Source organism: Pristis pectinata, chromosome 3, assembly GCF_009764475.1.
Source record: "Pristis pectinata isolate sPriPec2 chromosome 3, sPriPec2.1.pri, whole genome shotgun sequence".
In the NCBI taxonomy this organism is placed as follows: Eukaryota; Metazoa; Chordata; class Chondrichthyes; order Rhinopristiformes; family Pristidae; genus Pristis; species Pristis pectinata.
This window is the reverse complement of record NC_067407.1, coordinates 30,426,146-30,441,533: the sequence shown is the minus strand read 5'-3', so window position 1 is coordinate 30,441,533 and position 15,388 is coordinate 30,426,146. Positions and strand designations below refer to the sequence as shown.

Genomic DNA, 15,388 nt, shown 5'->3' with positions numbered 1-15,388 from the left:
TGGGATTCTACAGGAATCAGCACTGGACCCTCATCCATTCACAACGTGTCTTTTTTATGTTGTTATACAATGTGTAAAATGTTAAAGTTTGATGATGTGAAGCTGGGTGAAGTGAGAGAACCTGCAAAAGGAATAGAAGCAGGTTAAGAATGTGTGTGCAACTGTTGGCAGGTGGACTATAATGTGGGATCTTGAAATGTGGAAGGAAGACTATTGCTTTTCATATAGAAAAAAACAAGAAAATGTTAAATGCAAAACAATCCTCATGTTCTTGTTGATGAGACCGTCACTCCACATTGCAATTAATTTCAGTAATCTTTCCACAGTATCCTAAATCATTTATCTTCACTATATCTTGTAGCTTAATAACTTGGTAATAGTTCCAAAGTAATTAAGTTGCCACGTCATTTTTCTCTTGCATTGCATTTTCATTTGCCATTTCCCATTGGTCTCTGAATCCAATTGTACCTTTTTCAATACATTTTGGTGAATATTTAGTTTGTTTTGTCCAGTCCTCTGATCTTTCTAAAGCATTTTTTTGTAGTAAAGAGCCGTTATTTTCTTGGGGCTTGCAACAATTCACTTTCTGCCACCAGCCAACATAACTTGATGCATAACCAGCCTCTGCTTTTTTTTTGTGTAGTTACAAACCTACTTCATTAACTGTCACATCTTCTCAATCTTTAAGTACTAACCTGATATATAGCATTAAGTTGGAATCCTTATTGATAATTTCCTCCGTGTTCTCTATCTCAAAATCTCCATTGACCCTTTAAACAATTTGTGAGCCAAAGGGCCTGTTCCTGTGCTGTATTGTTCTAATTCTAATCAGAATATGTAACATCCATTTCCTGATCTTCCCTTTATTTTTGGTCCCAACGTGTATGCTGATTTGCACTGCTAAATTCAAACCTCACGAGAAATTTCATTGTAATCTGCTTCAGACTAACATTTCAGGCTTAATCCACAATTAATCCCTCTCGTTGGTGTGCAGTTTTAAGAACTTGTATTAAGTTTAGAATACTGCTATGTTCCCCTCTGTAATCTTGATTCCAAGATCTGCCGGAGGCCTTCACCTGCACTGACTAATTTTATTGACCACTTGCTTTCACAAATATTCAGCATCTGGCGTGTGACCTTGCCCTCTTTCAATGTCTTCACTTTTGCTTCCTTATCAGTATTACTGTTGTCCTTATGTTATCCTTTTAGACAGAATCAGCCCTCACTCTGAAAAATCAAGAGCTTCCATGAATACTGTTGCCAAGAAACTTTCCAAGATGTTTCCTGCATTTTTAAGTTACCTGAATGTATTGCATTGTCTAATGATGCTCTTGTATATTGAGGACTTTCAGAGGTCCTGTTATTACATTGACATTTTATTTAGATGCATTTGTAGCAAAATCGTTTTAATCTTTCCTCAGTCCTATTGTTGTCTCTTTGTGACTGTACAGATTTCTATATTATTTTCCATCTATTTCCTATAATTCTACCTATCTGGAACTAGAGATCTGTTTTGCCTATCAAATTGTTTCTTCCTTTTGATTTCTTATGCATTTGTAAATATTAACATATTTAAATGTATACTCATTCTCCATCCAACTTTGTTCCCATAACAATCTATTCCATTACTGTTCATTAATCAATTTCTTACGTATTTCCAAAGACTACTAAATTCTTTCCTTTCTTTCTTCATGGTATCTGATTCCAAACTTGTGTACACTCCCCACATATTTTTAGATTGAAAAGTGGAATTTTGGCACATAATTTGCATCTTATTTTCGAAGTTGGTTTTGGGGTTATATTTCCCAAACTGCTGTAAATCAAAAGATATACACTTTTATTTTCATTGTTACAATGCACAGTATTTGGGCACACATTTTTTTTGTTATCCTTTGCTTAATTTTATCTGCAGTTCACTACTTATAAATTAGACAGATTCAGGATGGTTTATTTTGTATGTCTCTTCCTTATCCGCTCTCACTGGGTAGAGAATGTCGTTCTCATATTTTTCCCTCTTTATCTTTGCAGGCATTGCATCAGTTGTACTATGATCCAAACATTGATAATAAGAACTTGGCTCAGAAATGGCTGATGCAGGCACAGGTGTCACCTCAAGCCTGGCAGTTTAGCTGGGCACTGCTCAGTCCAAATAAAGTGCCTGAGATTCAATACTTCGGAGCCAGTGCTCTCCACATCAAGATTTCTCGGTACTGGAATGATATACCCTCAGATCAATATGAGAGTTTGAAATCCCAACTTTTCAATCAGATTGCCTGTTTTGCCTCTGGCTCCAAGATTGTGCTCACCAGACTATGTGTGGCGTTAGCATCACTGGCACTCAACATGATGCCTGAGAGATGGCCAAATGCAGTAGGTGACATGGTGAAGATGTTCCAGACTGAAAGTTCAGATGTGGATGGCAAAGCCAGATGTATGGCTTTGCTGGAACTGCTAACCGTCCTCCCTGAAGAGTTCCAAACAAGCCGTCTGCCTCAGTATCGGAAAGGTGAAGTACGAAATGCTCTAGCACAAGAGTCTGGTGCTGTCTTTCCTCTTCTTCAACAATTGCTACAGACAGACTCCCCTGTGTTCATCAGCCAGAAGGCTCTTAAGTGCTTCTCAAGCTGGGTGCAACTGGACATTCCTCTCCTGGATTGTGAATCTTTGATGCAGGCTTCATTTTCATCGCTACAGAATGCTGAACTCTTTGACACAGCAGTTGAAGCCCTTGTCAATGCTATTTCCCAACCTGATGCCCAAAGGTAAGGGAGTCTGCTGATCATAAGCTAACATTGTGATGTGTTAGCAGACCAATTTATGTTCTGGATGCAAAGTTTTGTTTAAAATTCCTTTTTGCTATATTTAAATTCAGTACCTTGAATATCAGTTTAGATTGTGTACCAAAGCAGAAGAAAATAAATTGCTATAAACTGACAGTGAATTATTTAATGTTTAGTGTTTAATTTGCTTTTGAATTGTACAGAGCTTGCTTAAGCTGGGGAGAGAATTATTTCATTAGGTTAGATATTCCTTTTCATTACATTTTGCCTCAGAAATAGTTTCAGTTGTATTGGAACCATGTAGAGTGCATTCCAATTATTCAGTTATATCTTGAACATTTGCCAGAGGATTCTCTGAATGATAGTTGTTCCCTTCTGGAATGAGAATGTGACAGAGGCTGAAAGGTGATAAGTGGAGACAATGCTATCTTTATCCTTCCCTTCCCCACCTGACTCCATCTCCCAATCAGCTCCTCTTCACCTGGATTCACCTATTGCTTGCCAGCCCTTGCCCCACCCCTCCCTCCCTTCCTCTTTATACTGGCTATCTCCCCTCTGTTCTTTCAATCCAAATGAAGAGTCTCGACCTGAAACGTTGATTGTCCATTTCCTTCCGCAGCTGCTGCCTGACCCACAGTTCCTCCAGCAGCTCATTTTTTTGCTCCAGTGGTTCTGTTTCCTTTGCGCAAATAAGTCTGTATGTAAAAGCCCAAGGTGGAATTTGCTCACAGATTGGTATAAACGTACTAATTTTGTGATCTTAAAAAGTGCTCCATCTGCTTAGAGCAAAATGACATTTTTAAAAGAAGGATTTATTTTGGAACTAAACAGCATTAAAACCAAACTAATAAATAAATAGTCATAGAGCAATACAGCACTAACATATGATTTCTAAATTTATAATAAACATTGAAATTAACACCAAACTTCAAATAACTTTCGTAAAACAAAACATGTAAACAAAGGAGTAAAATTCCACTGATCGGTGATTAGACAAAGCTATTCTCAAAGTTTCCTGTTATAATGTTTAAATGCCATATTAACCTTGCTGCTCATGGAGAAAAGAGTGATACTTTCAGAGTTTTTAAATATATGAATTATTAGTCACTTTCTTTTGATTACAGTGGGGAAAACTACAAAACAGATATAGCTTAATGGAGGAGGACTGAATCACTGACAGCAACTTCTGGATATCTATGTTAAATTAAGAGTGTGGAAAACTGAAAGCCACTGTCCGTTTCATTATATAATAATGGCAACCTGTCATCACAACTCCAAATTGTAGGATATCATTTTAAGTATTTCTAATTCTCATTCCCTCTGGTCAACGGGGAGCATGAAGAGTACAGCATTGTATTAAAATACACAATTCTTCCTACTTGTCTGAAGCTTGTTCTAAAGATACACCAGCAATAACTTGCATTTAAACAGTGCCAATAATGTATCAAGACATCACTTGATGTTTAGTAAGGGCATTATTAAACTAATTTTCTTCCAGTTGTCTTTCATCTATACAGGAGGAGCTTAAGTACTTGACTGTAATATTATAGTGATGTGAAAGCAAAACAATAAAACATGCAATTTTGGAAAACAAGCTTCAAAAACATTTTAATACTAGTGAGGACAACTTGGGGGAGGGGAGAGAGAAATTATTGTTCATCTTTTGTTTTTTTTAAATATATATCCCATCAAAGCTGAATTGAGCTGGTGAAGCATTCACACCATTAGTTCTTGTTATGAAGAAAAATTAAGGTTACTTTGTAATTGTTGGTTCCACAGATGCTGATAAACATGTTTGTTTCAAGATTATTTTGTTCTTATTTCAGAGTTTGAGTAGTTGCAGTATTTGCCTTTCAATGTAATTAATTCTGAAAGTGGTAGTAGCTGAGCATCATGGCATTAGCAGTGTCTGCCATTCTTGTTTGCCCAAATCCTGAGTACATTCTAAAGCCTATACTCAGTCACTTTCCTAAAAAGCTGATCTTTCAGAAAATATGTAAACTATTTAGTTTGTTTTCTTACTATTTTTATTATCGAGGGGATATGTATGAAAGATGGTGCAAATCAAACTGCAGATCCACCTCCTGTGAGGTGCTCATGTATAATAGTCTTGCACTGCTGGGCTCTTACTAGTTGTCTATTGCCTTCTCCCTCATTACCAGCACAATTTTTATTTTTACTGACTTGCAAGCTGTAGAGGAAATGGGGGGTGGGGGGGGGAATGGATAAATAAAAGATTTCTGTTTGGAACTCTGCAAATTCCAATGTTAATATTGGCTTCTTTTTCTTTCAATGTTAATTTTAAGTCTCTTCTAATAATTGAGATTCATAGTCTTTTTATAGGGACCCTGTGCCTACCTTTGCATTTTCTTTTTAAGAAATTTGAGTAATGGATTTGTCTAGTAGAATGCATAGGATCTGATTTTTTTTTTGTTTTGACAAAAAATGGGTATTTTTGGTTATTTAAAAGAAAAGCTTTCAGGAGGTGCAACAACTTTTTGCTCTCCTACAAAAGCTCAACATAATTGAAATCTTAACAGTAGTAGTGTGCATATTCAATTTCTAAAATTTATCTTCATCTACCAGATCATCACCAGAACTCCAATAACCACCAAATGGGTATTGACTGTGTATTAAGTTGTGTGTTATGAAAACCACATACAGAACTTTTAAAGCAAAATGAAAGAAAATGTAAATTGTGCATACTGGCAGCCTTGGAGTTTTATTGGCTAGAGGGAAGAAAATGATCAAGTAGATCTTTGAAGGTTTTTCATTAATTTTTAATCTGATAAAATTAAAATTCAAGCCTTTATTTATACAGACGTCTTGTTCAAGACGCTACAAGTTTGAGTGGTGCTGAATGATGTGAAGAATCTACACAAAGGAGAAGAGGGAAAGCCATTGGTTAAATCAGCTAGAGCTGCACTGAAGTAATTTATAAAATAATACTAATTGGTCATGTGGCCAAATTCATGTAGGGAGTCATACCTGGTGGAATGCAGGCATGGAGTGTATGGAAAGTGTCAACTTGCTACATTTCGAAAGTCCACTACACAGATCATCAATCAGTCAGTTAAAATCACAGCATAGAAGGAGGCAAAACAACCTATCAAATCTGTACCAGCTCCGAAGAAAGCACAGCAAGAAATGAACAGGGGGGAGATATGAGAGACTGCAGATGCTGTAATCTGGAGCAAAAGATCAACTGCTGAAAGAACTCAGCAGGTCAGGCAGCATCTATGAAGGCAAAGGGATGGTCGGCCTTTTGGGTCGATACCCTACATCAGGACGGAGAGTGTAGAGAGGAGATAGCCGATTTATTATAGAAGTGAGAGGGAGGGGTGAGACAGAGGCTGGTAGGTGATAGGTGGAACCAGATAAGGAGGGATAATGGGCAGATGAAACCAGGTGGGGAGGGGATAGAAAAGATGAACAAAGGAGAAGAAACCCAGGTGGATTAATATGTGGGTAATGGGCAAATTGAACTAGGTGAGGGTGGGATGGAAAAGCTGAACAAAGGGAGAGGGACCCTATGTGGACTGCTGGGAGTGAATTACCTGAAATTTAGAAAATTCAATGTTCTTATCATTGGGTTGTAGGCGACTCAAGCGGAGTATGAGGTGCTGTTCTTCTAGTTCGTTTTTGGCCTTACTGTGGCAGTGGAGAAGGCAGAGGACAGACAGGTCTGTGTGGGAAGGGGAATTGAAATGATATGCAATTGGAAGCTCGAGATGGTCATTGTGGATGGAGCACAGGTTCTCTGCAAGACTGTTGCCTAGTCAATGTTTGGTCATGCTAATGTAGAGGAAGCCACCCCATGAGCACCAAATGCAATGGATGGTGGTGAGGGAGGATGGACAGGGATAAGTGTTGCATCTCCTATGGTTGCAAGGGTAAGTACCACGGGCTGGGGAGGGGTGAGTGGGAATGGAAGAATGGACCAGGGAGTCACAGAGAGTAGTCTCTACGGAATGCAAAAAGGGATGGAAGAGGGAGGAAGATGTGGCTGGTGGTGTGATCCTGTCGTAGCTGGCGGAAGCACACAAGTAAGTGGGGTGAAAGGTGAGGATGAAGGGAACTCTGTTCTGTCTGGGGAGGGGCTGGTGAGAACAGATGTGTGGGAAGTGGAGGAAATGCTTGTAAGTCTCCAACTATGGCAGAGGGGAAGTCACATTTCCTGGAGGAGGAGGACATTTCATAATTCCTAGAGTGGAAAGCCCTCAACTTGAGAAGAGATGTGGCGGAGACAGAGAAACTGAGAGAAGGGACAGATTTAGGATAATTATCTTTCTGGCTCTTCTTTCTTCCAGTCAGAGGTTGACCAATGAAGTCAAAGGTTTGCTGTGTTGGGAGTGCTGAGCAGAAATGTGTTGTGCTTGTCTGAACAATTGTGTTGGTGCCCTAATCTCTGCATTCTGCAAGAAGTTGATGTTATTTATTTTGAAATGCAGAAAGTGCCATGTCGTTCAGTATATTTTACCTGATTTTTTTTTTACTCAGTAAATGTTTGAAAATATTTATTGCAGTTTGAAATCTACTCATCTCAGTGTGCAGAGCAATATTTGATGCTGCTTCATATTTACCAACAATTGTGCAGTGTTCTTTATATATAGAAAATCATTGAAATTGAATATGTATTAGTAATCATGGTGGTGGCTATTATGCAACCTTAAAGCTTTATTCAGTTTGTCTGGATTCTGTAATAACAGTTTCCTGTGAGAGAGCCCAGTTCACATTGGAATCTTGATAGTGCTTTGACATAGTATTTGGAGAATATATGTTGATATTATTAAACTTTAACATTGTATGTTAAGAAGCTTTCAAAATAAGATTTCTGTAGCAGTTCCAGAAATTCATTAATGAAACAGCAATTACACTAACTCAAAATGAAATGGATTTTTAAATTGAGGATGACCAAAGCTCAGTGCTAGGCACAAGCAAAGCTGAAGTTTTTTTTAAGTGTTTGGACTGGCACTGGGATCAGGGCCAGGATTGCAACTATTTCCAATCTATATTAATGACTTGGATGAATGGACTGAGTATTAAAGCTAAATATGCTGATGATACAAGGATATGGGAAAGCAAGTTTTGAGGAGAATGTTTGATTCTGCAAAGGGATTCCCTGAGTGGCACATATTTGTCAGATAAGTATTATACGGTGTTTTGGACTTTGGAAGTACAGAAAAGTAGAATACAGTTTAGAGAGATGCTTCTGAGTGCCTTTGTACCATCTGCTGTACCATCTACTATCAGATCTGGCTGTTTTGGTACTGAAACCTGGCAGCACCTGGATTCTAACTTTACAGTTTAATGAGGGCTGTCAGAGAGAAAAATGCAGGTCAGAGTTGCAGGAAATGCCCAGTGGGCTGGGCATTGTTAGTGGAGAGTGAGAAACTAAGTTAATGTAGATAACCAACTGCAGAACTGGTTAGTTCTGATACAAAAAGAGAAAACAGGTTACCTGAATTTGTTGAATTTGACATAGACTCCCAAAGGCTGCTTCCATCTGCTGTTCCTTGAGTTAATTTGGGTCTTATTAGAACAGTGCAGAGGTCGCAGGCAGGTAAATCTAAGTGGGATTGATAGCAGGTGATCTGCAAAGCAGTCACTCGATCTGCTCTTGGTTTCTCCACTGTAGAGGTGATAAAATCATAAGTGCTGAATGCAATATACTAGATTAGAAGCAGTGTCCCTTCATTAATGCACTCAATCGTCAGGCTCGATGTGGTTCTCACATTGTAGAATTTCTCCTTTAACTCTACTCACTTTTTTGCCACATCAGAGGTGTAGCTATGGGAAGTGGCATGGGCCCAAGCTACATTTGTCTTTTTATGGGATACACGGAACAGTCCTTTTTTCAGTCCTAGTCCAACCTCCTCCCTCAACTTTTACTGGTACATTGGTGACTGCAATGGTGCTGCTTCTTATATTTGTACAAAAGTTTAAAAAAATGCATTGTTCATTTCATTCTGACAAAGGGTCTTCGATCTGAAACATTAATAGTATTTCTCATTCGGCAGATACTGCTTGGCCTGCTGAATGTTTTCTGCTTTTCTGTTTTTATTTCCGATTTCCTTTTATTTCAACAATCTCATTACCTTTGCTGCCATTTTTCACCCTGCTTTCAGCTTCACATGGTCCATCTCTGACACTTCTCTGTCTGAATCTCTGTCTCAAGATAGATTAGCTACGTACATCCATTACGAGCCCATAGAGTCCACAGCTATGTTGACTGTAATTCTATCCACTCTGCTTTCTATAAGGACTCCATTCTTCCAGTTCCATTGTCTCTATTCTGTCTACTCCAATGATGAGACTTTCCACACAGCTGCCTCTGAGATGTCTTCGTCTTTCCTTAACTGTGGCTTCCTTTTTGTGATTGTTGACAAAGCTCTTAATTGTGGCTTTATTTGCTGTAACTTTGCTCTGACCCCCATCTCCTCCCAGACATGGCAAGGATGAATGTTCTTGGTCCTCACTTTCTACCCCACCAGCTTCCACATTCAGTAGATCATCCTTCATAATTTCTGCCAAGTAGAGATCCTGTCACCAGATATATCATCCACTCTCTTTCCCCTTTCATATGCAACCATATGCAATTTTCTGGTCAGCTCATCCATTCCCACCAACCATTGTCCTTGTGCAACCTCAGTAGATGCAAACCTGTCTGTTTACTTCTTCCTACCATCCGGATGAAGCAGTGATTCACTTGTACTTCCAATCTGGTGTATTGTGTTTAGTGCCCAATGTGTGGTCTGCTGTACATCAGGGAAACCAAACACATGTTGGGTTACTGCTTTGTGAATCACCTGCATTTGGTCTTTAGGCACACCCCTGTGATTCCAGTTGCCAATCACTTTAATTCTCCATCCACCTCCTACTCTGACTCATCGACTGTGGCCTCCTGGACTGTTATAATGAGGCCCAACTCGGGGAACAGCACCTCATTTTCCGTTTGGCCACATTGCAGCCTTTTGGACTTGATAACTGTTTCTTTGTTTAAATCAGAACAGATCAGTTCTGCTGTAGGTTATTCATATCAATTTTCTTCTCCCTCTCCATTGACATTGTCTAATCTGCTGGCCATTTCCTACAGCTTTGACCTGCAATACATAGCTTTAACGTGCCCTTTTGTTTGTTCTCTCTGTCTGGCAAAGAAAATTTACGAGAATGTTGCCGGGACTTGAGGGTCTGAGTCATAGGGAGTGAGCGGTGACCATATAATGGTATATAAAGTCATGAGGGGCATAAGTGGAGTGAATGCACACAGTCTTTTCCCCCCAGAGAAAGCAAATTTTTCCCCCCAAAAATTAGAGGGCATAGGTTTAAAGTGAAAGGGGAAATATTTAAAAGTGACCTGATGTGCAACTTGGTTGTATGTCAAGGTATATGGAACAAGCTGCCAGGGGAAGTGGTTGAGGCAGGTACAATAACAACTTTTAAAAGACAGTTGGACAAGTAAGTGGATAGGAAAGGTTTGGAGTAATATGGGACTAGCTTAGATGGGCATCTTGATCAGCATGGACAAGTTGGGCCAAAGGGCCTGTTTCCATGCTGTCTTTCGTGCTCTCTCACAGCGCTCTCCCTGTTGATCTCTCATTTATGTGGTTTATCATGATGGCAACCTTGGCCTCACTCTATCATTCTTTCACTCTATCTTTGTCGTGTCCTCTCTCTGCAGCTTAAGTAACTTGTTTCCTTTCTTTCACAGTTTTAGTGAAAGACTGCAGGGTGCACCAGAGGTCAAGATTGAACCCTGGTTACTAGAGCTGTATGGCAACAGCTCTACTATCTGGACCACTATGCTGCCCTTTGATTTTATTAATCCTCATTTTTGAGTTTTTAGTCAGTGAAACGTCTCTTTTCATTGCAGGTCTTAAGAATTTTTGCTTGTAGTTTTGACAATTTAACTTTTTATTTGCAGATTTGTGTTTTTTTTTAGAGTGACAGGGCAATTGTAGTTTAACCACCATAGCTTTTGTTATTGTAATTTTTATTTCAAATGTAATAATTTCCATATTAAACAGAATCTATTAATGCATTACTTGAAAATTTTCTATCCCTATTATTTTTCATTAGCTACATCCTGCAAATTGCTTTTGATTTTGAGAAATCCTGGTTTTTGAATGCATGGGTCCCTTGAGTACTGAAGTTAATTTGGTATCTTTAAATTTGTGATATAAAAGAGGACATGGAGTATATTATGCACTTGGCTGTCTAACCATATTACAGGTTTTGAATTGCCATCTAGACTAGTCTGTATGTTGGTATAAAGCATTTGTACTTGATTAGTGAAGAGGAGCTGTCGAATAGATCGGCTTCTTGGTTTTAATGGAGATTCATTTACCTGGACTGTTAACTCCATTTGTTTCCACAGATGCTGCCTGATCTCTTGAGCATTTCAACACCTTGTTTTTATTTTAGATGTCCAGCACTGCAATTTTTTTGATCTTTCAGCCTTCCTGATCTGACTGAATCAGCATTTAGATGTAGAGTTCATCCCGTGGGTTACACAGCCTGTAAGGTAACAAACTGGCCGAGCCATTTCTTTGAGCTTGGTTATTTTACTTTACTTGCTCGACCTACTTATTTTGTCATTTAGAGGTTTGCAGAGGACTGGCACATCATTAGTGGATAAATCCTGAAGAGGAAAATCAAACTTGGTATCAGTAGTTTGACTATTTATGCCACTTGAGAAGTCATTCATCTGTTTGATTGTTTGGAATATTCCTGGGATTTGATAACTGCTATAGATTTGAAATGCTAAAAGATTATCATATATCATGTGCATTTTCTCTTTCTTAGTTTTAACGCTTGGTTCTTTTTGGGAACCTACAGATACGTAAACACTTTACTAAAGCTGATCCCTCAGGTCTTGCAGCTGCAGGAGCAGCTGAGACAAGCTGTCCAAAATGGAGATATGGAAACATCACATGGCATCTGCAGAATCGCTGTGGCACTTGGAGAAAATCACTCAAGGTTTTACAGTGTTTTTATTTACCTTTTGTATTTCAACCTTGTTCTGCCAATTGTTACAATGCTAACTCACCTTCTGGATAATCGTGTGAAACTAAAACTAAAGCCCAGTGAATTTTGCTTTTCTTGAACAAATGGTCTGCTTTGGTTTGAAATATTTAGATGAAGCTTTTTGATCTATTATCATATCTTCCTATGTGAGAAATCCATTCAGATATGCCAATGTGTGAATGTTGAGAACGTTTTGAATTTTGGGAGTATGAATTACAATGGGGATTTGAATGTGAAGAAAATATCAGTAGACGAAGCAAATGTATCAGGACCTCAGCCAATAAATTAACTTATGCCAAAATAACAGGGCAATAACTTATCAAATTGATAATTAAGTGATCTGAAGAGGGAGTAATTTTGTTGGGGGAAAAAAAAAGAGTGAAACTCCATGTTTTACTTCTCAAACTACAGCAAAGCATGGCTATTGGGAAAAAATAATAAAGTATGGGCATTATAACCACGCTAGGGGCAAGAGCCTACCTAGACAATTTGTTGATTACTACCAGGTAAATCTCATTTTTGTAAGATCCAGTTGTCTGACCATGAAGGGATCACAATATTTTTGTCATGTAAATTTGAATATCAAAAAAATGTAAGTATGGAAAGAAATTAATTTTATGTGATTTCTGTGAATCTACTGATAAGGTCTTTATATTTATTTTGGTGTGAGGCACTGTTTAAGTAAAATTTGCTTTATTGCATTGAACAGTTTGGTTGCAGCAAGACCTGGACCATCCATCAGCAACCAAATGGTAATAATGTTAAGATATCAGTTTTAAAATATTGAATATCAGCTAAAGCTTTCAGAGTTTATGAATTACCTTTTGCATTTTTTTCTGCTCCTGAATTATGTTGTGGCTATGTATTTATTGGAAATGTTCTTGACTAAAGCTTCTTGCTTTCTGTACAGAGCATTGTTGGAGCAAGTTGAGCACTGGCAGACCTTTCTTGCACTTGTCAACATGATCATGTTTTGTACAGGGATTCCAGGCCACTACCCAGTGAATGAAACTACGAGTTCTTTAACCCTTACCTTTTGGTATACTCTACAGGTATGAAAAATATTTTTATGGTTGCACATAAACTCCAAATATACCATGCCAACTCCTGTTGCAGAATAATGGATAGTGTGATTTTTTTTTTTCTCTCTCTCTCATGGTTTGCACTTTAGTCTGCAGAGAAATATTCTGATTTTTGAATTTTCCATGGAAAATTGACAATATTTGAACATTACTTTAAAAAGAAGTTAACTCGATGTGCTTCCTGACCTGATTATTCCTTCCTTTACTTGTTTCAGAATGCCAGCATCCAGATTTTTTTGCTTTTAGTTTAGATTAGAAATATTTGTTCAAAAACCTGCAGACAAGACCTTCTTGAAATCATCTTTGTCAAACACACATCTATTTTTGACAATGGCCACTTATAATTTTCTATCCTCCCATTTAGAACTAAGAAATTTCAGGAATTGCTGAATCTTTGAAAGTCTGATTTGTATGAAATTATGCTTGCCAAAGTCAACAAAGATTGTTGCTATTTTCTGAACTGCTTGTTTGAGACAATAAAAGATAGGTGACATGAGACATGCAGGAACCTGAGTAAATTCAATAACCCATTTAAAACACTGTCATCTGAAAATATTGGTGTTAAAATATAAAGAATGATGTTTGAGTGATCAGATCTTCATTACTGGCGCATCCTCTCTCACACTGATGACATTGTTTTTAATGTGTGGATATTTGTTTCATATATATCCCCACTGTTTCTTCTTAAATGGCCTCTGATAGCTCGTTTATTGTTTTGTGTTGGTCCATGATTCCAGTCCACTTGGACTGGATCTTTTTTCATCTAGCTGAAATTTGCCTTCTTCCAGAAAAATAAATTTGCGTTTGGTTTTTCTTTGTCCTTTTTCACAACTACTGTGAACCCGAAGATATGGTCAATTTTCCATCATGTTCTTCCGCTGAAACATACTTCAGTTCAGAGTTCAAAATTACATGGTGCTTTATGATTTTGGTTATTCCAGACGTTACATGCAGTTAGAACGATTTAAAATATATATATATATCATTAGTTGCATGTAAGTCATGAAAGGTAAGAAATAACAGATCACTGTGCTGAATTTCTAATTATTGCCTTTCTGCTTGAACTTGGTGATGTTACAGATGCCTTGTTTATCTGGAGTGCAGGTTCTTAACTATAATTAAAAAGTGGAAAGGTGCACCACATTTAATCACCATATGTTGATACAAAGAGACCTTGTGAGATTTATTTTTTTCTGAAATGCCTTTCATTAAATAGTCATGAGTGAATTAATAATTAGAAATTCAGCAAAGTGAACTGTTGTTTCTTACCTTTTCATGACTTATTGTGCAACTAGTGATTTGTTTTGTGGACACAGAGGATATTTCGATGATTTTGATTTTCTTGCAGTGATACATAGTAATCTACCACTGAAAGATCAACTGCAAATTGACTAAAAAATGCAGGCATCATTATTCCAATTTAAAATGGTTTTGAGAATTAGACAAGATATACAATGAAGCCAAAACCTTGATTTGCGACCATTTTGCTCTAGATACATTTGAAATCTCTCTTCCCTCTGAAGCCATTCTATTGAATAAAATTAAAACCTTTTATTTGTAAGCTAAGTAGGTCATAAATGCTTGTTTGTATATTAGCGTTAATTGCTCGGTAGTTATGGATAAGATTTGTCTCTGTTCTGTAATTTTTTTCCTTTCAGTTGTCTAAAATGCTTTGTCAATTCAGGTGCTGATGATTAAGCTTCTTGAAGTTCCTTTTTTTAAAAGTCATTCAAAAATAGTTGCTTTTTCAAGTTAGTGAAGATGAGATGCATAATTACTATGTTAAAATGTGTGATTTAAATGTGGCTTGCAGATTTTTTTTTATTTTGGTAACAGTATTTGATTTCCAATTTGTACAAATTATAATTCCATTACTGATTTTTGTATGGGTGACATGTGCGTCAACATCATTGCCTCCATATTCCCTGATATCCTTGACAAATAACGTATGGATCTCTGTCTCAGGATATCTTGGAACTCATTGACTTTTGGAGCAGAGAATTTGGATAGAGGAAAAAAAACTGTATAGGGAGAGAGAGCTATAGACTATTTAGCCTGGTGAGTTGTTGCTGAAATTCTGGAATCCGTTACTGAGGTTGTAAAGATTTCACAAAGGTATAAAGATAGGTAAAGTGTATGAGTATAAAAGTAGCAAATTATGTATATTGTGGTAACAGGTGAGGTTATTCACCCTAGGAAGAATGAAAAAGCACAATTTTTTGAAGTGAGAGTCTAGTAAATGTGTTTGTGTGTGATGGTTCATAGAAAACAAAGCAAATCCATTGGTACAGCAGGAGGTTTGAGGACATGGTATCTTGGCCTTTTGCATTCCATGCCTTTCAATTTTGTTTTAATCGTTCAGACTTTGGTGTAACCATATCTTGAGTGCTATGTATAGTTTGGCTTCCATGGTAATCCTGCATTTCTTATCAAGCCTTTTTCCAGTGTTAGCCCCCAAATAACCTGATTTATTGAATTGCATTCCGCAACTTGCCATGC

General features: G+C 37.6%; 1 protein-coding gene across 2 annotated transcripts in view; it reads left to right on the top strand.

Moving 5' to 3' along the window:
- Positions 1–15,388, top strand: part of ipo13b (importin 13b) — an 87,150-nt gene that overhangs the window by 11,771 nt on the left and 59,991 nt on the right. For both annotated transcript variants that reach the window (XM_052012586.1, XM_052012587.1), the window contains exons 2-4: positions 2,029–2,762; positions 11,619–11,759; positions 12,718–12,859. In XM_052012586.1, the coding sequence (XP_051868546.1) occupies positions 2,029–2,762; positions 11,619–11,759; positions 12,718–12,859 (1,017 nt within the window). The remainder of the gene's footprint in view (positions 1–2,028; positions 2,763–11,618; positions 11,760–12,717; positions 12,860–15,388) is intronic.